This window comes from Oncorhynchus keta, chromosome 19 (genome assembly GCF_023373465.1).
Source record: "Oncorhynchus keta strain PuntledgeMale-10-30-2019 chromosome 19, Oket_V2, whole genome shotgun sequence".
NCBI lineage: Eukaryota > Metazoa > Chordata > Actinopteri > Salmoniformes > Salmonidae > Oncorhynchus > Oncorhynchus keta.
The window spans coordinates 41,607,062-41,632,286 of NC_068439.1; the positions used below are offsets into that span (position 1 = coordinate 41,607,062).

The window sequence follows — 25,225 nt, forward strand, 5'->3', positions numbered from 1 at the left end:
ACGTCAATTCAACGTCTATTCCACATTGGTTCCATGTTTTGTCATTGAAATTACGTGGATACCACGTTGATTCAACCAGTGTGTGTCCAGTCAGTTCATTTCACAGCTCTATACATTTTCAGTAGGCCTTTTACTCAGCCTGTATGTAAATGTATTTTGGAGGGAGAATTTCAGCCTGGCCTCCATTTATATAGCTTAAATATAATAGGACTGCACTTCAAAGCTACGAGTTCTCACTTGCCAATTTCTAATTGATAGCTTGAGAGCCGAGGCTTCTAACCTTGAATTTAGCAAGGCGGCGGCTGCGAACACACCCCGCCCTCCGCCTCTTCGTTGGTGCTATAGCAGATAATTCACGTGCATTCCCCAATTAGAGATGATTTGTAGGGGAGTCCGGGCAGTGAGCTCCTTGTTGGCGGTTCTTGTCTTGGCAGGGGAGCTTGTTTTCAACCGCGTTGCTAGGGGACGCGGGGAACAGCAGACATACGTTAGGTTAAACCAGGGCAGTTGCTGCGGAGGCCCAGGCAGAGACATACCTGCACTGTCTGACGGAGTCTATCGGCTGGGAATGGGATCAAAGGTCAAAGGTCTGTCAGCGCTAGGAAGGTTTCAGTGCGCTAAACCTGCTCTAACCTAACAAACAGCTCCCAAACACCAAGGGGTCATGGATAAGGAACTGTCTGTCACACATTCACAGTGTGGTTCTACAGAGGTGCAGACATGCAATTTTATATTCAGTGAAAGGCAATGTAGTTTAAACAGGCAGGGGATAAATCATGAATTGGAGGTCACCTGTTTTTCATGTTTACTGCTGTTGAAATGAGCTTTGGCAATATTCAAGTACCAGCATACAGCCTCCAAAAACATGTCCTGATATGACCTAAAGGTTGAGCCAAATTAAGAGAGCCTTGTGTTACAGTCTGGTAGACCAGTGACAGCATTGGAAACTCTGACGAGAGGAAATAGAACTCCACTTCAGAGTGGCAGTGAAATTAACTAACATGTTACTGTAATGCGGTTTGACTGAATATCCTGTCCGGCAGTAGTACACACATTGGAGTAGTCCACACACTGTGAGCCTTCAACACTGTGGGTAGAGATCAAGCTGAAGACACGGTATCCCTTTGGCTAAAAGAGAATGGACGTGCCCTGCCTGAGGTTATTCAATCAAACCGCAGACCTAAAGTTAGGTCGAGGTGATTAACAAGACAGCAAGAAAAAGAGAAACATTTAATCCTACGCCAAGAAAATGAAAAGACGCCATCTTTAAAAGAGTAGAATACTGAAAATCTTTAATGAAGGCTTTTAATATTATACATAGACAGGGTTTAGAGATCTTTAATTGAGAAAGGATCAAGTTCCCTTCCTTGTCATTATATTTAAATGTCTTGTATCAGTTACTGCTGGAAAGAAACTCCATGTACAGTACTTCCAGTTCAGTCCTTTTGTTATGATAGCTTGATTCCCTTTATCATTCTCCGTTGATTAAATACACTTTACATTTACATTTAGCTCCGGGTTCCTCTGAGTAAAATATCTCTATTCCCCTTTTTCTCATCTAGGGCTTGAATTCAGTCTTTAGTTTACAGTTCATAGTCCTTGGGATATGATATCAGCATTTCCCCCTGGGCTTATTGGCCTGGAATCATTTTCTATTTCATAGCTCGGTCCTTTTTATCATTTCCATGAAATGAAACTTTCACCTTTGTTTTTGTTTTATATTGCGCCATCCTCCAGTCCCTTTTGTCATCCAATGCCACCTTTAAAAATGTCAAAAACACCCAGTCCGAAAACTGGCTAAGATGTTATTAGTGTTACCAGTATTGACTGCTCTCTTACTTTTCCACATTGGCAACCCTCTTTCCTATAACTGCACTGTATTGTCATCACGAATATACAGTAACGGAATATACACAGTTTGGTATGCATAGCTATTAATAAAGTGCAAACAGCATTTAGTTACGAAAGCTGTATATTTTCCCCAGTCCAGTCATGGCTTTGATCCGTCTTTGGAGCAGCTGCTGTAAATCTTTAAAAACACGATCACTTCCTTTCTGATTGGTCGGTTCAGTTTTGTTACCTTTCACATGCATGACACACCACATCCATCTGTTTGCTCCTCGGAGTCACAAGCAGGACAAATACACAGAGCACATACACAGACTCTCCACTTGGATCTCTCTCAGCTGCTTGGTTGCTTGTAGTTATCAGCCTCCCCAGCAGGGGGCATTGTAGTTTCTGAGGCATACTTCCTACTTCTCAATCTCTTCAATCTCCGTCACAGAGACATCCTGGGGGATCTTCTCCTCGGAATTGCTGCGTCCAGACAGCTTGTCTGGGTGCTCCATGTCGTTGAAGCGTTCGGCCACACACTGAGCAGTCAGCCTGGCCTCGGGGTCGTGGTCCCAGCACTCGTCTATGGTGCCGCACACCACCTGGATGCCCTGATGGAGGTGCAGTGGAGCACAGAGACACACAGTCAGCAGTAGTAGACAGAAACTGGAGTAGGTAGAGAGAGAGAGAGAAGTTGGCCCTAATCACAGATCAAAGATCAGATTATACTATGAAAAAAATTGCTGAACCTGTATCCGTGATTGGGGCAACTTCGACTTAATTCTCGTTATTGTTAACAAAAAAAAAAAGAAGAAGAGGAATGCGCAAGTAAATTATGCAATAATTATTCTGCGCTTGTGTGCATCATGCACCTGCAGTATGTGTGTGTGTGTGTGTGTGTGTGTGCGTATTTAGTCCTATGTGTGTGTAAGGATGCGACAGTGAGTGCATAATGAAAGCAGGCCTTGTTACTTACTGGGTGGTTGATCCAGCTGTTGGGGATCTCTGGCCTTCCTCTGTCTCTGAGAACGCTGTCCTTCATACTCTCCACACACGGGTGCTCCCTCACCTTACCGAAGGGCGGCTCGTAGTCCTTCACCTCTGTGCACAAACACACACAGAGCTGTACATTTAAGGCAGGAGCCAGAGAGATACAGATGTCAAAATATACATATGATACAGGTTAATGGAGGTAGGTTCAGAAACATACACACACACACACAGAGCCATGTATTGTTTTGTTTATATTCAAATGTAGCTCTACCCTCACTATATGATTTTCCATGAAAGTCGACAATAAGGTTTGTATACGCAAACAGAAACAGAGAGACACAGACATCCAAAAGGTACATATGTCGTAGGTTTATAGGATGAGGGGCCAGGGAAAACCTGCCGGAGGAAAAACAGTCAATATTATTGCATTTGGGCTCGTTGAGAGTGTGCTTGAAACAACTCACCAACTCAGCATTGGCTCAGTGTCAGCTATCTTATAACGTGGCATCCAAGATACTCGTCAAGCCCTACGCCGGAATAAAGTTTACTCTTGCAGAATATTAAAGAGTTGGCTTGGGATGATGCAGAGAACTATTTATCTTTAGATAGATCTGATCTGTCAATTGGGTAGAGCAACAAATCAAACTCAAGAGTACTATGAAGAGTGGAGCTCTTGTATAAAAATAAAAAAATAGTTTCAGAAAGTCCAAAAGGGGTAATTAAAGTAGCTTGACGGAAACTGCGTGAGAACCTCGAGCGCTGAAACGGAACTAAAAGTCATTTTCCAGGGAGATTTCCGACGATAAAAAAAATGAGTAAGTCAATTATCCTCAATAGCGCCATATCGCAAAAACATTCCTGTACAATGACACGGAACAGGCGTGAGACAGAGCCAACTGAAAACAACACGGTTATTCAGGGGCCAATAGGCACTGTGGTATTAATACATATTTCCACAATGAATACCTGTACAGTAACTATTGTTTCACTTTTGCATTAGTTTAATAATGCCATCGTGAATAGAATGAAGACATGGAAATACAGTAGTATATGGATCCTAATGAAAACCTTTCCCATCGCTTAACACAATCCCACAATCAATCAAACCAATGACGAGCTGACCTGTTAAGAAACTGAAAGGCCCAGTGCAGACAAAATCGTGATTGTCCTGTGTTTTATATATATTTACACACTATGAGGTTGGAATAATACTGTGAAATTGTGAAAATTATGATAATGCCCTTTTAAGAGCTGTTTGGAAAGACCTCCTGAAATGTCTGCCTGTTTTGGTCGGATAGAGCTCAGGCCAGCTACTTTTGTTTCTTTTTGACCATTTTAATTGAAAACAATCACAGTAAGGTACTTAATTATTAACCAGAAATGATTTGATATTGAGATAAAATTTGCTGCATTGGCCCTTTAAAGCTGATGAGCTGTTTCCCTGTACAGTTCTGTAATACTGTTCAATTCTGAGTGAATTCTGTCTGACAGCTGAGAAACGGGCGGTCCCTGCCCAGAAGAGAGGCCTCGCAGGAAGTCCAGATGCACACAGACAGGAATTGGACGCTAGGTCACGGCTTGGGCCAACAGCTGACTCCACAGGCATGAGCATCCTGTTTTGACAAGAAGACTTCCCTCGTTTCAGTGTTTAAGAAAAATACACCCATCCATCCACCCGCCCACCCATCTGTCATTATTTAAGCGAGTAAAGGAATAACGTTAGAGGATCTGGGTACTGTAACGAGTGCACGAGTGGGAGCCAATTTCTAAAACAATTGTGCAATTTTGTTTATCGTCTTAATGCTAAAACAGGAGCTCCCAAAATATGCCATATGAATCACTAAGTCCACACCCTTTATTTATCTGGGGAGCCGGAGAGTAGAGCATTTCAGAAGTCTAATGCTTTTGTCACATCTAGATTAGACTACTGCAATGCTCTATTTTCCGGCTATCCGGATAAAACAACTAAATACACTTCAGTTAGTGCTAAATACGGCTGCTGGAATCTTGACTAGAACCCAAAAAGTTGATTATATTACTCTCTACACTGGCTTCCTGTTAACGCTAGGGCTGATTTCAAGGTTTTACTGCTAACCTACAAAGCATTGCATGGACTTGCTCCTACCTATCTCTCCGATTTGGTCCTGCCCCTACATACCTACACGTATGCCACGGTCACAAGACGCAGGCCCTAGAATTTCTAAACAAACAGTGGGAGGCAGGGCTTTCTCCTATAGAGCTCAATCTTTATGGAATGGTCTGCCTATCCATGTGAGAGACAAAGACTCGGTCTCGACCTTTAAGTCTTTACTGAAGACATATCTCTTCAGTAGGTCCTATGATTGAGTGTAATCTGGCCCAGGGGTGCGAAGGTGAACGGCAATGCACTGGAGTGACGGCTGTCTCTGCCTGGCCAGCTTCCCTCTCTCCACTGGGATTCTGAGTCACTGGCTTACTAGTGCTCTTCCATGCCATCCCTAGAAGGGGTGCGACACGTCGTGCCAGGTTTTTCCCCCTCTATACTCGGCTTGAGTGGGTTGAGTCACTGACGTGATCTTCTTGTTCGGTTTTGCGCACCCTCAGGCTTGTGCGGTGGAGGAGATCTTTGTGGGCTATACTCAGCTTTGACTAAGGGTAGTAAGTTTGTGGTCTGGTGATCTCCCTCGAGTGGTGTGGGGGCTGCTTTGGCAAAGTGGGCAGGGGTATATCCCGCCTGGTTGGTCCCATCAGACAGGGCCCCCCCTTGTCTCAGCCTCCAGTATCGATGCTGCAATAGTCTATGTGCTGCAGGGCTAGGGTCAGTCTGTCCTATCTGGTGAAATTCTCCTGTCTTATCTGGTGTAATTCTCCTGTCTTATCTGGTGCCCTGTGTGACCTTAAGTATGCTCCTTCTAATTCTCTAATTCTCCCTATTGACATGAATGTGGTGTCATATAAAAGAAGAGGTTGTGCTCTTTAAAAGTATGTTAACTTGTCATTGTCACGTGTTCTTTGTTTTTGAGCTATGTCTGTTTGTTTGAAATGTGTGAGAAAATGAGTTTTATCTCGAAAATTCTCAGAAACTACAGCAGCATTCTAGAATTCTATTGGGGTCTAACGGGTTAAAGCATATCACTTTCCTATTGACTCACATACCTGTATTAGAACTGCTAAGAACACCTTTGATGATAACTGACATATTGTCTGCATCACTCACTGTGAGTTGTCATAGGACGTGAGAAAAGTCTGAAATAGTCTCAACAAGTGAATCAAGAAAATGTCTCAACATTCCCGCTCTGGTGTTTCCCACTGACTTCCTCTTGCTGGTGTGTAATGTTAATACAGTACATTTTTGGCAGCTCAGACATGTTTCCATAGGTTTAGACTCATGGCCAGACTGTTGTGTCTTTATTGGATCTCATCACCACACTGCCTCTCTCTCCCTCATGCTATTAACCATCAGGTCTCAGTCTGGTTTCCTGGTTCAGAGCCTGACCTGTTTAAGTTACTGTGCAGCCCCAGTCATATGTTTGTTATTATGGCTCATTCTAGAGACTTCTGTTCAAACTGTACCCTGTGGTTGAGCAAGCATGCCACCACCTGAGTATATCTGAACCATCTGAGTATATCTGAACCATCTGAGTATATCTGGACCACCTGAGTATATCTGGACCACCTGAGTATATCTGAACCATCTGAGTATATCTGGACCATCTGAGTATATCTGGACCACCTGAGTATATCTGAACCATCTGAGTATATCTGGACCACCTGAGTATATCTGAACCACCTGAGTATATCTGAACCACCTGAGTATATCTGAACCACCTGAGTATATCTGGACCATCTGAGTATATCTGGACCACCTGAGTATATCTGAACCATCTGAGTATATCTGGACCACCTGAGTATATCTGAACCACCTGAGTATATCTGAACCACCTGAGTATATCTGAACCACCTGAGTATATCTGAACCACCTGAGTATATCTGAACCACCTGAGTATATCTGAACCACCTTATTACAATGCCTTGCAAAAGTATTCATCCCCCTTGGTATTAGAACCTGTAACTTAAATATATTTTTATTTGGATTTCATGTAATGGACATACAAAAATAGTCCAAATTGGTGAAGTGAAATTTAAAAAATAACTTGTTTCAAAAATAAAAAATAATAAACGGAAAAGTGGTGTGTGCACATGTATTCACCCCTTTGCTATGAAGCCCCTAAATAAGATCTGGTGCAACCAATTACCTTCAGAAGTCACACAATTAGTTAAATAAAGTCCACCTGTATGCAATCTAAGTGTCACATGATCTGTCACATGATCTCATTATATATATATACACCTGTTCTGAAAGGCCCCAGAGTCTGCAACACCACTAAGCAAGAGGCACCACCAAGCACGCGGCACCATGAAGACCAAGGAGCTCTTCAAACAGGTCAGGGACAAAGTTGTGGAGAAGTACAAATAAGGGTTGGGTTATAAAAAAATATATAAAACTTTGAACATCCCACGGAGCACCATTAAATCCATAATTTAAAAATTGAAAGAATATGGCACCACAACAAACATGCCAAGAGAGGGCCGCCACCAAAACTCACAGACTAGGCAAGGAGGGCGTTAAATCAGAGAGGCAAGAAAGACACCAAAGATAACCTTGAAGGAGCTGCAAAGCTCCACCGCGGAGATTGGAGTATCTGTCCATAGGACCACTTTAAGCCTTACACTCCACAGAGCTGGGCTTTATGGAAGAGTGGCCAGAAAAAAATAAATTGCTTAAGAAAGAAATAACCAAACACATTTGGTGTTCGCCAAAAGGCATGTGGGAGACTCCCCAAACATATGGAAGAAGGTACTCTGGTCAGATGAGACTAAAATTAAGCTTTTTGGCCATCAAGGAAAACGATATGTCTGGCACAAACCCAACACCTCTCATCACCCCGAGAACACCATACAGTGAAGCATGGTGGTGGCAGCATCATGCTGTGGGGATGTTTTTCATCGTCAGGGACTGGGAAACTGGTGGGAATGATGGATAACGCTAAATACAGGGAAATTCTTGAGGGAAACCTGTTTCAGTCTTCAAGAGATTTGAGACTGGGACGGAGGTTCACCTTTCAGCAGGACAATTACCCTAAGCATACTGCTAAAGTAACACTCGAGTGGTTTAAGGGGAAACATTTAAATGTCTTGGAATGACCTAGTAAAAGGCCCGACCTCAATCCAATTGAGAATCTGTAGTATGACTTAAAGATTACTGTACACCAGCGGAACCCATCTGAATTTAAGGAGCTGGAGCAGTTTTGCCTTGATAAATGGGCAAAAATCCCAGTGGCTAGATGAGCCAAGCTTATAGAGACATACCATAAGAGACAGCTGTAGTTGCTGCAAAAGGTGGCTCTACAAAGTATTGATTTTGGGGGGGTGAATAGTTATGTACGCTCAAGTTTTCTGTTTTTCTGGTCTTATTTCTTGTCAGTTTCAAATGATACAACCCCCCCCCCCCAAAAAAAATATATATATATATATTTTAATTTCAGGTTGTAAGGCAACAAAATCGGAGAAATGACAAGGGGGGTGAATACTTTCACAAGCCACTGTATATCTGAACCACCTGAGTGTATCTGAACCAGAACATGCCAGTTCACATCAAAGTTGAAATAAGATAAAGAAAAGGGGAAGAGAGAATGACCAATGTAAACCCACAGATATACAGTACCCCTCAGGCACATAGGAATGTGGTATTCATCATACAGTACTTTGTTGTGGTTAATTTCTTGTGCACTATCTGGTAGATATTAGGATTTCCGTCATCTTAAACAATTCAAGAAAACAGATCCTCATAGGGCTAACAAAAGTCTGCTTCCCAATCTGAAGCCAACACAGCAGCAGGAATCTGTTTGAGCAGCTGTAGTCTCAATAAGAGTCACAGTTTGACAATCCAGCTTGACACTCTCCCCCTCCCTCTTGGAGAACGATAATCTATTCTATTATACTCCTCTCTTCTGATGGTTTTGATTAAGATGAAAGCGTGTGGCGATGGCTCTGACACTTGTTTTCTGTTCCTCACAGGTTGTTAAAGCCCTGGGTGACAGACAGACAGAAAACCAGCCAGCAAGCCAGACAGAAAGACATACCCTTACGGAAAGAAGAAAAAAACATGAATTTCACATGAACACGTGAAGTGTTCCAAAAACACGTTTTCATGTGATCACATGCTCTTACATGTATGTGAAGTTAAGGTGATAACATGTGACAACATTTAAAGTAAGATGTGATAACACAAAACGACACGCGAAAAGTGTTCCAAAAACACGTTTTTACATGAGTTCACAGGTGAAATTTCATGTGAAATCATGTGGTTTTTCTGTAAGGGTAAGGACAGACCGAAAAGACAAACAGACAGTTTGCCAGACAGCTAGCCAGGCAGACAGACAGCGTGGGGCCCATTCAGGCTTGAGGTGAGGCCATGACATCTGGATAGCAGCCGCCCTACTCTACTCTACTCTACTCTACTCTAACCCTGTCTTCTCCCTCAGGGGAGTGAAGGCATTTATCCTATAGTGGGATGGTCAACACCACCGTTCCTCCCTGACCCCGCCTGGGAACACCCTCCTGTCTTTCCTGCTCCTAATTCCAGCCCTGCAAATTATATGGGAGAGACATTTCGGGGAAAAAGACGGCCCCGGGACGCTGTCTTTATTACTTTCTTTCAGAGTTTCTCTTTTTACTTGTCCTTACTTTTACTTTAGAGGATAAAGAGTGCATTGTGTTGGCTGCTGCTGCCTCCTCGGAGTTTGCGACTGGCCCTGTTGACAGACAGGCACATTCGTACCGCGTGACAGACAGCGTGACAGATCCCAGATTATACAAAAGGCCCCGAAACTGTGACAAAGTGGCTGACTGACTGCCTGTGTTATGTGGCAGTCTGCCAGATAAGGCAGTGAGACGACAGGAACTGTTCTGACATCTGTCTGGCGGTGGCGGCTGAGGCAGGGAAGCAAACACGACAGACAGGGAAGCCAACGCGGCTTCACCTCCCAACTCATTATAATGATGCACTGAGATGTGTCAGTCTGACTGTGTGTGGGGAAGAGGGAAGTGTGTGTGTCTTCTCAGTTGAGAGGAGTTTCATGCCATCGGGTGTGTATGTGTGTGTGTGTGTTCTCAGGTGAGCAGAGTTTTATGCCATCAAGATTGACTCACCGAGCTGGGATGATAGCACGGGAAGCTTTTATTGAACGGATGACAAGTGGTCCAAAAATGAATGTGCTGTGGTTATGTGAGTGCCACTTTCGCTGACATAGAAGATTTGATAAGATAGTCATTCTAACTCTGCAAACATTTTGCCCCCAAGGGAATATCCAAACATAAACGGTCAGTGCGGCACAGTAACGCTTTTACACAAGATAAGGCAGCTTGCTGTATCAAGGTGGGAGACTAGCTAAATGCATGGTGGATGTATGTAATGTAATCATGCGGTGGGGGGGGTTATTTATTACTGTAAGAGTATATGCTTCAGCACAAGAGACTGCTGAGAGAGAGAGCGAGAGAGAGACTCTGTGCCCTAGATAAAGGAGGCCTGAGGACATAGTGACCGACCTGGGTCTGTAAAGAATGTCTACTGCCTTGAAGCTGAAATGAGAGAGAAGTTTTTGGACACAATAACGACTGAATATCTGAATGTTTGGAGAGAGATAAGTGAATGAATGAGTTCATGAATGGACGAGCGAGTGAACAAATGAATGAACGAACATAAAAATATAACCACTCATGCGGTTTCTGAGTTGTCCTACTCAGTGGAATGCCTTGCTCTGTAGGACCAATGTAACCATAAGCCACTACGCATTTTTGCCAATCATGGGCCTAGATTCCCTTAAAACTCATCATCATCACCACAAATATGCTTTCTACTCTAGGCTACAGCACATCCTCATGTAAACAAGACCAATATTGCCCCTCCATGGAACTGAATATAGTACTTTCAATATGTGTGTGTGTGTGTGTGTGTGTGTGTGCATTGCTCATTCCATGCAAAACAGGAAATTAACTATTTTCATTTCAGAGGTGTACCCACAGGGCACACATATTCTTCACCCCCTGCCAGTGGAGGAAAAGGTGAAAGGGTCTAACAGGCCCGACCATTCCACAATGTTGTCCTTCAGAGGGCTTTGGGGCAGCGCTACTGCTCTGACGGTGTTCAAGGGACCACTAGGGACCAAAGGGAAAACAGGAAATGGCCATGCTGGAAGCAGGCGAGCACCAACACTAACATTTGATCGAACAACGTTCTGACACAATGGTCAAACAGGATCACCGGCAAGACCAAGTAGACCACAGTGACACAGAGTGGATTGAAAATATGAAATATGGCCATGTGGCTTGCCGTAGGATGCCCATTGGATAGTCACCCAATTATATTAATTTCTCATATCCTCTCCGTGTTGTTCAGAGAGATGGCAAACAGGAAGAAGGGTCATTAGATAAGGGAAGGCTGTTGTTCATTTATGAACTACCTGAGGATGAATTATGTTTTTGACACAATTTGTTTTCTCTGAAATGGTTCCCACACCACATTTGTTTTATTATCCTTATTTTACCAGGTAAGTTGACTGAGAACACATTCTCATTTACAGCAATGGCCTGGGGAATAGTTACAGGGGAAAGGAGGGGGGATGAATGAGCCAATTGGAAGCTGGGGATGATTAGGTGGCCATGATGGTATGAGGGCCAGGTTACAATAGGTGCAATCGTATTTTTAGTGACCACAGAGAATCAGGACACACGTTTAACGTCCCATTCGAAAGACAGCACCCTACACAGGGCAATGTTCCCAATAACTGCCCTTGGGGAATTGGGATATTTTCTTGTTCTACGTACTCCTCACCCGTTTTGGTAAAAAGCTAAGGGATGGGACTGGAGAAATGTAACGACTCCTAAATTCGTAGAAAGACCTATGGATGCAAGGACTGACCATTTTTTAGGCTATATAGTGTTTGTTTACATTAACTTGTTTACACACATTGGAGTAAAACAAGCTTATATTTTGGCTTGTTGAACTACGCTCATGACATAAGTTATATTCTTCAAGAATCAATGGGTAAAATGGATGTAGCGATTGCCGATTGCCCCTTTAAGCAGTCATGAGTAGTGCTGTGGACATCATGACATTTTGTCAGCCGGTGATTGTCAAGCAAATAAATGCTGGTCTCAAGGTCATTTACCATGAATTAACATAAACAAATGTAGCATCTCCTGGCTTCCACGCACAGCCTACAAGCCACTGATGCAGACCTTTGGAACATCTACATTTTAAAAGGTCTTAATAAATCAATGAAATATAGCCTACACCATCACAATAAATCCCTTATTTATTATAGACTAGACTGAAGAAATATGATATGAAGAAAATGTAGTCTATTACAGAAGAACAGAATAGCATACTCTGAGTTGTCCTTATGTTAGGCCCTGGTCTGGCTATGCCATATGGCTGTGGGCTATACTAGTTCATCATTTAGCAGGCAATATTTGCTTAGAATTCCATGGCATTGGCCTCACGAGTGGTGCAGCGGTCTAAGGCACTGCTTGAGGCGTCACTACAGACCCGGGTTTGATCCCGGGCTGTGTCACAACCGGCCGTGACCGTGAGTCCCATAGGGCGGCTCACAATTGGCCCACAGTCGTCTGTGTTAATGGAGGGTTTGGCCGAGGGGGCTTTACTTGGCTCAGTGCGTTCTAGCGACTCCTTGTGGCGGGCTGGGTGCCTGCAGGATGATTACGTCGTCAGTTGAACAGTGCTTCTTCCGACACATTGGTGCGGCTGGCTTCCGGGTTAAGGAGCGCGGTTTGGCGGGTCATGTTTCGGAGGAGACATGACTCAACCTTCACCTCTCCCGAGCCCGTTGGGGAGTTGCAGCAATGAGTCAACATTGAAAAAGGGGTACAAGAACATAAATACAAATCTGTGGCATTATTTTATAGTATGAAGAATACAATTTCTCCAAACGATTTGAGGGCGGCTATTCTGTGTTGAGCGTATAACAAAGAAACAGGTATTTCTACATGCTTCATTTAGAGTTATTTATGTCAATTTAGTTGTACACGGCCGTAGGCTATAAGTGCAACTGTTCCATTAGCAGGAAAACTCCATTCTAAAAAGTGAGTGCAAATGCAATTATGCATGTAATGCTTTTATTATAAAGGTGCATATTTATGGTGAATTTTTTCCCCCCAAACTTGAAACTGGATGGACTAGGTTACATGAGGTGTGTGACTCTGCTGTTGGATCTGACAATTCATCTTGATGGTTGTACAGTTGTCTCAAATAAAATTTTGAAGGACCGTGGCATTTCTCTGGACCCTGATCTCTCTTTTGACGAACATACCAAGAACATTTTAAGGACAGCTTTGCCATCTTCGTAACATTGCAAAAATCGCAAACTTAAAAAAAAAATGATGCAGAAAGCTAATCCATGCTTTTGTCACTTCTAGATTAGATTACTGCAATGCTCTACTCTTCAGGATAAAACACAAAATAAACTTCAGTTAGTGCTAAATACTGCTGCTGGAATCTTGACTAGAACGCACAAAATTTGATTATATTAATCCAGTGCTAGCCTCTCAACCCTGGCTTCCTGTTGAGGCTTGGGCTGATTTCAAGGTATCATTGCCTTTAAATTGTTTAACTTGGGTCAAACGTTTCAGGAAGCCTTCCACAAGCTTCCCACAATAAGTTGGGGGAATTTTGGCCCATTCCTCCTGACAGAGCTGGTTCATCCTTGGGAGCAATTTCCAAATGCCTGAAGGTACCACATTCATTTGTACAAACAATAGTATGCTCACGCTTTTTCAGTTATGCCCAGAAATTTTCTATGGGATTTGAGGTCAGGGTTTTGTGACGGCCACTCCAATACCTTGACTTTGTTGTCCTTAAGCCATTTTGCCCCAACTTTGGAAGTATGCTTGGGGTCATTGTCCATTTGGAAGACCCATTTGCGACCAAGCTTTAACTTTCTGACTCAGCAAGGAAGAAGCCACTGCTCAGAAACCGCCATAAAAAAAAGCCAGACTATGGTTTGCAACTGCACATGGGGACAAAGATCTTACTTTTTGGAGAAAAGTCCTATGGTCTGATGAAACAGAAATAGAACTAGTATAGAAATTGTTCCTTGGGAGCAATTTCCAAATGCCTGAAGGTGCCACGTTCATTTGTACAAACAATAGTATGCTCCGGCTTTTTCAGTTATGCCCAGAAATTTTCTATGGGATTGAGGTTGGGAGCAATTTCCAAATGCCTGAAGGTACCACGTTCATTTGTACAAACAATAGTATGCTCACGCTTTTTCAGTTATGCCCAGAAATTTTCTATGGGATTGAGGTCACTCCAATACCTTGCCCTTGTTGTCCTTAAGCCATTTTGCCCCAACTTTGGAAGTATGCTTGGGGTCATTGTCCATTTGGAAGACCCATTTGCGACCAAGCTTTAACTTTCTGACTAATGTCTTGAGATGTTGCTTCAATATATCCACATAATTTTCCTTCCTCATGAAGCCATCTATTTTGTGAAGTGCACCAGTCCCTCCTGCAGCAAAGCACCCCCACATCCCCCTTTTTCCTCCAAACATAACGATGGTCATTATGGCCAAACAGTTCTATTTCTGTTTCATCAGACCAGAGGACTTTTCTCCAAAAAGTAAGATCTTTGTCCCCATGTGCAGTTGCAAACCATAGTCTGGCTTTTTTTATGGTGGTTTCTGAGCAGTGGCTTCTTCCTTGCTGAGTGGCCTTTCAGGTTATGTCAACATAGGACTTGTTTTACTGTGGATATAGATACTTTTTTTCCCTCCAGCATCTTCATAAGGTCCTGTGCTGTTGTTCTGGGATTGATTTGCACTTTTCGCCCCAAAGTACGTTCATCTCTAGGAGACAGAACACGTCTCCTTCCTGAGCGGTATGACAGCTGCGTGGTCCCATGGTGTTTATCCTTGTGTACTATTGTTTGTACAGATGAACGTGGTACCTTCAGGCATTTGGAAAGGATGAACCAGGTCTACAGGTCTACAGTTGTTTTTCTGATGTCTTGGCTGATTTCTTTTGATTGTCCCATGATGTCAAGAAAAGAGGCACTGAGTTTGAAGGTAGGCCTTGAAATACATCCACAGGCACACCTCCAATTGACTCAAATGATATCAATTAGCCTATCAGAAGCTTCTAAAGCTTTGACATAATTTTCTGGAATTTTCCAAGCAGTTTAACTTCTTATGGCTGGGGGCAGTATTGAGTAGCTTGGATGGATAAGGTGCCCAGAGTAAACTGCCTGCTACTCAGGCCCAGTTGCTAATATATGCAACTTATTAGTATTAGATTTGGATAGGAAACACTCTGAAGTTTCTAAACCTGTTTGAATGATGTCTGTGAGTATAACAGAACTCATATGGCAGGCAAAAACCTGACAAAAAATCCAACCAGGAAGTGGGAAACCTGAGGTTTGTAGTTTTTCAAGTCATTTCCTGTCAAATATAAAGTGTCTATGGGGTCATCTTGTACTTCCAAAGGCTTCCACTAGATGTCAACAGTCTTTAGAACGTTGTTTGAGGCTTCTAGTGTGAAGGAGGGGGGAATGAGAGCTGATTGAGTCAGGGATCTGGCAGAGTGCCATGAGCTGATTACGCGCGCTCACGTGAGAGCGACCTGCATTCCATTGCATTTCTACAGACAAAGGAATTCTCCGGTTTGAAACATTATTGAAGATTTATGACAACAACATCCTAAAGATTGATTCTGTACTTCGTTTGACATGTTTCTACGAACTTTAAGATGACTTTTCGTCTGAACATTCGTCTGGACTTGCTCGCTCCTCGTGAGTTTGGATTGTGCACTAAACGCGCAAACAAAAAGGAGGTATTTGGACATAAATGATGGACCTTATTGAACAAATCAAACATTTATTGTGGAACTGGGATTCCTGGGAGTGCATTCTGATTAAGATCATCAAAGGTAAGTGAATATTTATAATGCTATTTCTGACCTCTGTTGACTCCGTAACATGGCGGATATCTGTATGGCTTGTTTTGGTCTCTGAGCGCTATACTCAGATTATTGCATGGTGTGCTTTTTCCGTAAAGCTTTTTTGAAATCTGACACAGCAGTTGCATTAAGGAGAAGTTAATCTAAAGTTCCATGCATAACACTTGTATTTTCATCAACATTTATGAGTATTTCTGTAAATTGATGTAGCTCTCTGCAAAATCACCGGATGTTTTGGAAGCAAAACATTACTGAACGTAACGCGCCAATGTAAACTGAGATTTTGGGATATAAATATGAACTTTATCGAACAAAGCATACATGTATTGTGTAACATGAAGTCCTATGAGTGTCATCTGATGAAGATCATCAAAGGTTAGCAATTAATTTTATCTCTATTTCTGCTTTTTGTGACTCCTCTCTTTGGCTGGAAAAATGGCTGTGTTTTTCTGTGACTCGGTGCAGACCTAACATAATCGTTTGGTGTGCTTTCGGGGGATTAACAACAAGTTTATCTTTAAAATGGTGTGAAATACTTGTATGTTTGAGGACTTTTAATTATGAGATTTCTGTTGTTTTGAATTTGGCGCCCTGCACTTTCACTTGCTGTTGTCATATCGATCCCGTTAGCGGGATCTAAGCCATAAGAAGTTTTAAAGGCACAGTCAACTTAGTGTATGTAAACTTCTGACACACTGGAATTGTGATACAGTGAATTGTGAAATAATCTGTCTGTAAACAATTGTTGGAAAACTTACTTGTGTCATGCACAAAGTAGATGTCCTAACCGACTTGCCAAAATTAGAGTTTGTTAACAAGAAATTTGTGGAGTGGTTGAAAAATGAGTTTTAATGACTGCAAACCTAAGTGTATGTAAACTTCCAACTTCAACTGTATCTGTCCGATTTGTTCCTGCCGTACATACCTACACGTATGCTACGATCACAAGACACAGGCCTCTTTATTTACCCTATAATTTCTAAGCAAACAGCTGGAGGCAGGGCTTTCTCCTATAGAGCTCAATTTCTATGGAATGGTCTGCCTGTCCATGTGAGAGATGCAGAAGTCTTTACTGAAGACTCATCTCTTCAGTAGGTCCTAGTGTAGTCTGGTCCAGCGGTACAAAGGTGAACGGAAAGGTCCTGGAGTGACAAACCACCCTTGCGTTCTCTGCCTGGCCAGCTCCCCTCTCTCCACTGGGATACTCTGCCTCTAACCCTATTACAGGGGCTGAGTCACTGGCTTAGTAGTACTCTTCCATGCCGTCCCTAGGAGGGGTGTGACACTTGAGTGGGTTGAGTCACTGACGTGATCATCATGTCCGGTTTTGCACCCCCTCCGGCTCATGCCGTGGGGGAGATATTAGTGGGCTATACTCATCCTTGTCTCAGGGTAGTAAGTTGGTGGTCTGCTGATATCCCTCGAGTGGTGTGGGAACTGTGATTTGGCAAAGTGGGTGGGCTTATATCCTGCCGGATTGGCCCGGTCCGGGGGTATCGTTGGACGGGGCCCTATTCCCCCCGTCTCAGCCTCCAGTATCTATGCTGCAATAGTCTATGTGCCGGGGGGCTAGGGTCAGTCTGTTATATCTAGTGTAATTCCCCTGTCTTATCTGGTTTCCTGTGTGACCTTAATTATGCTCCCTATAATTCTCTCTCTCTCCCTCTCTCCCTCCCTCCCAGAGGACCTGAGCCCTAGGATCATGGCTCCTGGGTGTCCCCGGTCCACCTCGCCGTGCTGCTGCTCAAGTTACAACTGTTCATAATGCGGCTACGGAACCCTGACCTGTTCACAGGATGTGCTACCTTGTCCCGGACCTGTTGTTTTTGGCTCTCTCTCTACCACACCTGCTGTCTTGACCTCTGAATGCTCGGCTATGAAAAGCCAACTGACATTTACTCCTGAGGTGCTGACTTGTTGCACCCTCTACAACCACTATGATTATTATTTAACCCTGCTGGTAATCTATCAACGCTTGAACATCTTGAAAAACAATCTGGAATGAATGGCCATGTAGAGGACTGGCAACCCCTCAGAGCCTAGAGCTTTCTTCCTAGGTTCCTGCCTTTCCTAGCCAGTGGAAAAACTTCTACATCTGCATTGCTTGCTGTTTGGGGTTTTAGGTATGTGACTTCTGCTGATTATGATTTGAAAAAGTTGCAAAAAAAAGGCATGCCCTGATCCTTGTCTTAAGCTGGACATCATTCACAAGGGATAATATATCATCCACAAGTGACAGGCTAATATTGTGACCCATCAGACTATTCTTGATTTAATCTTGTCTTTACATATACTAAACGATATATGAGTGAAATTGATTTAGAATGGACCATTATCATGTACTTCTCTATCATGCACCTACAGTATATTTAAATAATGAATGGAGGACACTATTCCCACGGTTTATTTTTATGCCAGCCAGGTAGGCTGCACTCCTGTTGTAAAGAGAAGCAATGTGCTTCATATTAGGAAAGTTGAGAAAGAAATATAGTACGCCTAGCCTATTGAAAGTTGATGGGATCCTCCTCTTTTTAATGAAGGCCATCCCTCTGTTTCCTCACGCAATTGCATAGCCTATAGAAATGTTGCGCAACATGAGCTCATGGGCCGTCATTAATTGTTTGATTCGATTTTCGATTACATTTTCATTGGTGTCAGAGTGATTAGAGGGACAATAGAGTGCTGGGTACTTGGCAGTTAGCAAGTTTGGTCATTAGTAACCTACCATCGGCAGCATCAGAGCTTGGAGAAGCCTAATTACCGTGACAAAACGGTCAAGTGGAATTTGACTGCCGCCCTGACTTGTGATTGCCGGTGTGGTGATAATACGGTCACCGTAACAGCCCTAGTCATGAATAACTTCAGATAAACAAACCTGTGATTATTTAACAGTGAACACCTGTATTTTTGTACAGACATTTTGTCAAGGTCCTGAAGGACTTTCAGGAATGTGTGACTACAATTGCGGGCACCTTTTACGGAGAAGTACACCTACTCTATATCACTTACACAAGGTCACAAATTAAAATCAATCAGTCTAAAGCAGCTCAGTCACATGATTGGTCAGACGTCATGTGGTGTTACTTTACCTCCAATGGCATTGCACCTGGAGGTGATCTCCCACAGTACCAGGGCCATGGAGTAAACGTCTGTCTGCTTGAACGACTCAATGTTTTCCAGGTTGATTCTGGACTCCAGCACCTCAGGGGCCATGTACCTGGCAGTGCCCACCTGTAGGGTAAGACCAACAAGGACAAGATGTTAGCCTATTCAGTGGATCATTATCAAAACTGTTCTGTTCTATTCTATTATTTTCTATTCTACTCTGTTTTGTTCTGTTCTATTGTATTCTGTTCTGTTATATTCTACTCGATTCTAATGCTATTTACAGTAGAATATGCATGATTGCTTCCAGAGGTAGTACTGTACAGTACCATGTACCACTACAATTCAACTGCAATTTTAACTGACAGCCTGGTCGGATACATGTCTTCCCTGTTTCTTCCCCCCACTGTATTATAAGACACTACGAAGAGACAATGGGTGCATTAGATACCAAAGGGGCACCCTCTAAAGAAGCTCACGATGACTACGTTTCATAACAAAGTCACAATGAACCTGTCCTACTGCTGTACAACAGTCTAATGGTTCTATTAGAACTCCATCAGGCCTGTTTACCTAGTTACTGTAATAAAACAAAAAGGCCGAGCAGCACTTGCTCTATGGATATTACTAATCTGTTGTCCAGAAGAGGAGCCCCCATGAGTAAGTAAGCCAGTCTGAAATGGCACCCTATTCCCTATATAGTGCACTAATCATAGGCAATATGGTACCATTTTGGATGCACTGTGAGTTGAAAGGAGAGACAGGAGGGAAGAACCTGTACCTGTCCACTGTTGGCCAGCTCGTCCACGGACAGCGAGTTGTCCAGACGCAGACCCAGTCCGAAGTCACACAGGACACAGGTGAGGTCCCCCTTCACCAGGATGTTGGAGCTCTTGATGTCCCGGTGGACGATGGGCACCTTGTAGCGTCCACACAACGTGTGGTCACTGTGTAGGTGGGCCACGCCCCTTGCCAGCGACCCGCCCAGCACCCACAGGTCGTCCCAGCTGATGACGTGGCGCGTCAGGTACTCCTGGAGGTTGCCCCGGGGGTGGTAGGCCGTGATCAGCCAATACTGTTTCTCCACCTTGTGGTCCTCTGCGGTCAGGAAGTGCAGGACGTTCTCGTGGCGCAGGTCGGCGTTCGAGAAGATGTCCTTCTCGTTCTTCCACGAGGCATATTCCTCGTCTGCGAAAATTTTGACGGCGACGGTCTCAAAGTGTTCGCCAGCTCCAGTGGCGCCCTGCTTCAGCTTGGCCTTGTAGACCTCGGCGAAGCGGCCCTTTCCCACCTGGGCGTCCAGCTCGATGGGGAGGAGTTCCGTGTTGTGGTTGAGGTTGTTGGCGTGCGTGGAGCTGCTGTCCGAGCCGTCGTCGTCCATCATGATGGCGTGGGCATCACTGAAGTCGAGCGGCGTCTTCTTGCGCTTGGCACCGGCGCGGCGCTGGTGGTAGATGCGGTACCAATAGAAGGATGTGATGACCAGCACGGCCAGAACCAGCAGAGGAACCAGGCTGACCAGGATCACCGACACCACCTGGGAATCTAGGGAGTCTAGGGTGGAGAGGTAAGACGAGAGAAAAAGAGACAACAAGGTAGATGTTATAGATTAGTTATACAATACATTGCCTATTCAGTATAAATATTGTAGAATATACCTATTCTGTAACATACAGTAGGCCCACCACCTAGTTAGGTATATTCTACAATACTTTTAAAATGATCCACCTCTACAATTATTAGAAGTCTTCAGCCATCATAATCTACTCTGAAACTTGAGCATATTTTCACAATGACCTTTTCACTCACTATGAGTAGCTGGACTGGCCATGAAGGTGAAGATCAAAGAATTGTCTGTTTGTTTATTGAACTTAAGAGCCCACTGCATAAAAACCAATGACCACAAAGGACTATATGGGATACATGATGTGGGCAGTAGCCTATACTTTGATGTTTGACATTTCAGTTGCACTTGAACGTCATACTGTACATTACACTCCAACTCCTTCAGCACTAGGAAATCAATAGGAAGTAGCCAAGTAGCTATATCGTCTCAGAGCATCTAGCTACGCGCAACGTAGCCTGCTTCTTTCCAGCAAAGCAGAGGAACCTAACATTTCCATGAGGAATGTCAGTAAGCATCTCGAAGCTATGAAGCTGAAGTTAGCTTGCTGGTCTGTTAAACACACAAATAGGCTGAACCATGCCCCAGTCAACCACATATTGTGTTCCCTTTATAGACCTAGTCTATGTCTGATTCTTATACTTTTAAGGAGTGATGTCGGTGTCTGCTAGACAGAGTAATCTGGTGAACGTTTATGTTTATGCTATGTTTATGATCCTATTTCTGGGGTTGGCAGAAGTCTCGTAAAAACATAATAAAACACAACATGTCACGTGCAATTCCAGATCCCAGATCAGTTAGGATTTAAAGGATCGTAAATGAGTCCTTAACACGTTGTCTGAACAGGCAGAATGTGACAAGTGCTGCTGGGGTTCTATAAATACAGACAGAGATATTAGGAACATGTTTGGCAGTGGAGGATTGTGTGTGTGCGTGCGCGCGTGTGTGTGTGCGCATGCATTTGTGTGTGTTTGTATGTCTACGAATGTTTCTGTGCATAGAGAACAGCAAGTACCCGTCAAGCCCTCACTCACTCGCTCCTTTTTTTCAGACAGGAAACCACATGTCTGAAATCTTCCACCGTGGCCTCAGCGGAGTTTGTTTTCTTTTTCGAAGAGCGAGAGAGAGGAGATCCGTCACAACAAACCTGTCCCTGTGCCTCTGCCATCTCTCAGTAGATACGGCCCACAAAGGAAAGCTTCCTAGTTACTAACACCACTTAGGGCCAGGTTTGAGAATATCAATTGTATTAATACATGCACGAGCTGTTTTTCACCATTCATTGTTGTGTGGTGAACATGAAGTTAGACCGTGTGCAGCAGAGCTATCCATCTTCCGCAGTGAGGGGAAATGTATTTCCATGACATTGATGTTCCCGGTGTGCGGGATGCTTTTAACTTTGGGCTCCGGGAAAGTAAAGTCTGGAAAATGTATCTCTGTGTTATTACTGCTTGGATGCTGTAGTCAAAATACATTTGATTCCAAAATTGTAACGAAAGACTACAGCCAAAAGCCCTCGGCGATGCAAAACCTTTTTGCAATCTTGTATTTGGTGGGTGTACAACAGTACACACATGTCAGCATTCATGTGTGACACCTTACATGACAACCTAATAAGGAATTGCATAATTGTTTAGTACAACATATGGTCGAAGAACATGTGTGAGTTACGTCAAAAGTGTTATTAAACTATATGATCAATTGTCATAGTTAGCCTACATAACACAATCAGCCATGGCATAACAGGTGACATAGCATCACATAGGGACTCACAGAAGGTGAAGAAGACACGTTTGTTGCACTCGTTTGACCAATCATAATGCCAACAAAAGGCATGACATAACAGGTGACATAGCACTGCACAACAGGTGACATAACCCTACATAGGGACTCACAGGGGGTGAAGAAAAGGTGGTCGTTGCACTCGTCCTCGGAGCAGGAGCAGATGAAGAACTGGGAGCCCATGTTATTCCTCTCCCTCATCTCACACTTGCTGTTGTTATAGTCCTCCAGCACCAGACCATGTAGCTTATGGGCTGGGTTGTGGCATATCGTGTCTATGGTGACGTTGTTGTCTTTCTTCCTCCTGGAAACAAGACAACAGGAGCAATTAGTTCCACTCCAATTAAGTTTTATTAAACAGAGAGAACATTTAAGCTAGTGATTAAATACAGTAATAACTGGGAAAATAACTTTTAAAAACTTAGAAAACACAGTCTAAGCATTATGGTAATGATTTGATACAGAGGTCAGGTTAGGTTGTACAGAATGTATCCCCCAGTTACAAAATACCGCCGTACACGTGCAGTGAATAATCCTGAAGGTGCACAAATGGACCTACAAATGGGATACTCAGGTCTCCTGCTGGGTGGTGTGGAGCGTATGTCGTGAAAGCCTTTTTAAGAGGTATTGCTGTGAACATGGCATTAGGAGATGAGCTGACTTCAGCTCTGAATGCTATAAATGTAATGAGATAATGTGACATTGCCTTCAGCTTCGAACAGGAGGACAAATCTAGTTCTCCTCTTTTTTTACATTCACAAGGCAAATTTCACAACGATATTTGGTGGGGTTTGTTGGTGGGGCACTTTTGGTTTTAGCTACTTAAATAAACCTTGTTCACAGCAAATGTAGTTTTTAAATGACAAAGAAAAAGTATTCATTTCTGCTCTGTCACACATTAACATGCTCCTAGTGTGTCACTGTACCCACTACCCAGCATTCTCTCCTAAGGTCAAGTTTAAAGGCCATTCCAACTCCCAACGAGAGATGATGAGGGGCGCTGTAGTCACTCACCAGATGCTGACACACACGTCCTCTGGATGGGGGCAGATGGATGTGATGCTACAGTCGGCCATACAGTTCCCTGTGCCCGTACAGCTGGTAGACTCAACGTCACAGAACTTACACAGAAGCTTCAGCTTCAGCATAGTCATTGATGAGGCCACTGAGGTGGAGACACAAAGAGATAGGGGGAAAGACATGAGATTGATCGTTTATAAAGGGATATGGTTACGTACAGCAGTCAATAGTTTGTCCATTTAGGTTACTCATGTGTCGTCAAATATGTTCACTCTTCACTGCAGCTCTTTTACTTCCCTATTCCAAAGTAATACAGGTCACTTTGACAAGATAAGACATTTGACCGGGATTCCATTTGATTGCGCTCGAATACAGCTTTTAAAGGCAATGTTACCGTGTTCGCTGAGATCGCATTCGAGGTAAACGCCGCAGATGTTGGCTCAAATGGAAATGACCTTTAAATGTTTTGGATTGAACCTCGGGCCATTGTTCGCTTTCATATACGGGCCTAAACTGTATTGACCCAACGAAGATGATAACTTTGCTCAACTTAGGACACGGACATTTCCCTCCAATTACACAGACAAACAAAAGGCTGCAAACATCAGAAACTGAGGCGAACTCTCTCATCTAAATGTATTACATATTAATATTTCCTACACTGGAAGAGTATGGCCTGTTGAACATCAGTGAGTACAGTGAAACATTAACCTCACGTCTCAGTCCAGACTACGTGAAGGAATTTATCATTAGTGAGAGACTTGACCATTTCCCTTTGAAAAGAATGTGTGAAACAGACAAAAGGAATGTTCCCTTCGGTACTACGTCTCTAAGTATAACTATTCCAAAAGAGAGTTTTCAAAGCAAGTGATGCATTTGTGTTCATGTGTTCTTCTCCAATTCATTCATTACAGTGTAACATGGTACATCCATTTTTCAACCATATGTAAAACTATTTCCCTCGAGCGCAAATTCTACCGGGTGAACAATCAGCACATTCTGCAGTGCCATCTATCTACTATGGTCGTGTTCAGACTTGACTCAGACTCAGTGGTGTGATGAGTGCCTGTGTGTGCTTGATAGTCATCTCTACTGAGACAACCGCTAGACAGACAACAAAAAAAACAAGCAAAGGGAACATTGAACATCAGTATGTCTTTCAGTCGAGTAGTCTCTAATTTGCAAATTTGATTAGTTGCCGTCTTGCCAATTCACTTTGTGAACATCAAAAAGCAGGAGATAATGTCAGAGTGTGTGTTTGTGAGTGAGTGAGAGAGAGAGAGAAACAGCGAAAGAGATAACTAAATAGAGTGTATAAATGTGTGTGTGCGCATGTGTGTGTTTTAAAGTCTAGGAGCGCTTCTAGTGGCAGATAACTTTAATGCAGGCAAACTTAAATCAGTTTTACCACATTTTTACCAGCATGTCACATGTGCAACCAGACGAAAACTAATCCTAGACCACCTTTACTCCACACACAGAGATGCATACAAAGCTCTCCACTGCCCTCATTTGGCAAATCTGACCATAATTCTGTCCTCCTGATTCCTGTTTACAAGCAAAAACTAAAGCAGGAAGTACCAGTGACTCACTCAATATGGAAGTGGTCAGATAACACGGATGCTACACTACAGAATTGTTTTGCTAGCACAGACTGGAATATGTTGAGGAGTACACCTCTTCAGTCATCGGCTTCATCAATAAGTGTATTGACAACGTCGTCCCCGCAGTGACTGTACGTACATATCCCAACCAGAAGACATGGACTATAGGCAACATCCGCATTGAGTTAAAGGCTAGAGCTGCTGCTTTCAAGGAGCGGGACACTAATCCGGATGTTTATAAGAAATCCCGCCA

At 43.4% G+C, this 25,225-nt stretch overlaps 1 protein-coding gene across 1 annotated transcript in view; it reads right to left on the reverse strand.

Annotated features, from left to right (window-relative positions):
* Positions 1-1,265: 1,265 nt before the first annotated feature.
* Positions 1,266-25,225, reverse strand: part of LOC118398317 (TGF-beta receptor type-2-like) — a 29,863-nt gene continuing 5,903 nt past the window's right edge. The window contains exons 2-7 of the mRNA XM_035793527.2: positions 23,363-23,513; positions 22,462-22,652; positions 19,724-20,496; positions 18,927-19,068; positions 2,810-2,934; positions 1,266-2,444 (exon numbers count right to left, since the gene is read on the reverse strand). Coding sequence (XP_035649420.1) covers positions 2,253-2,444; positions 2,810-2,934; positions 18,927-19,068; positions 19,724-20,496; positions 22,462-22,652; positions 23,363-23,513 — 1,574 coding nt within the window. The 3' untranslated portion in view covers positions 1,266-2,252. The remainder of the gene's footprint in view (positions 2,445-2,809; positions 2,935-18,926; positions 19,069-19,723; positions 20,497-22,461; positions 22,653-23,362; positions 23,514-25,225) is intronic.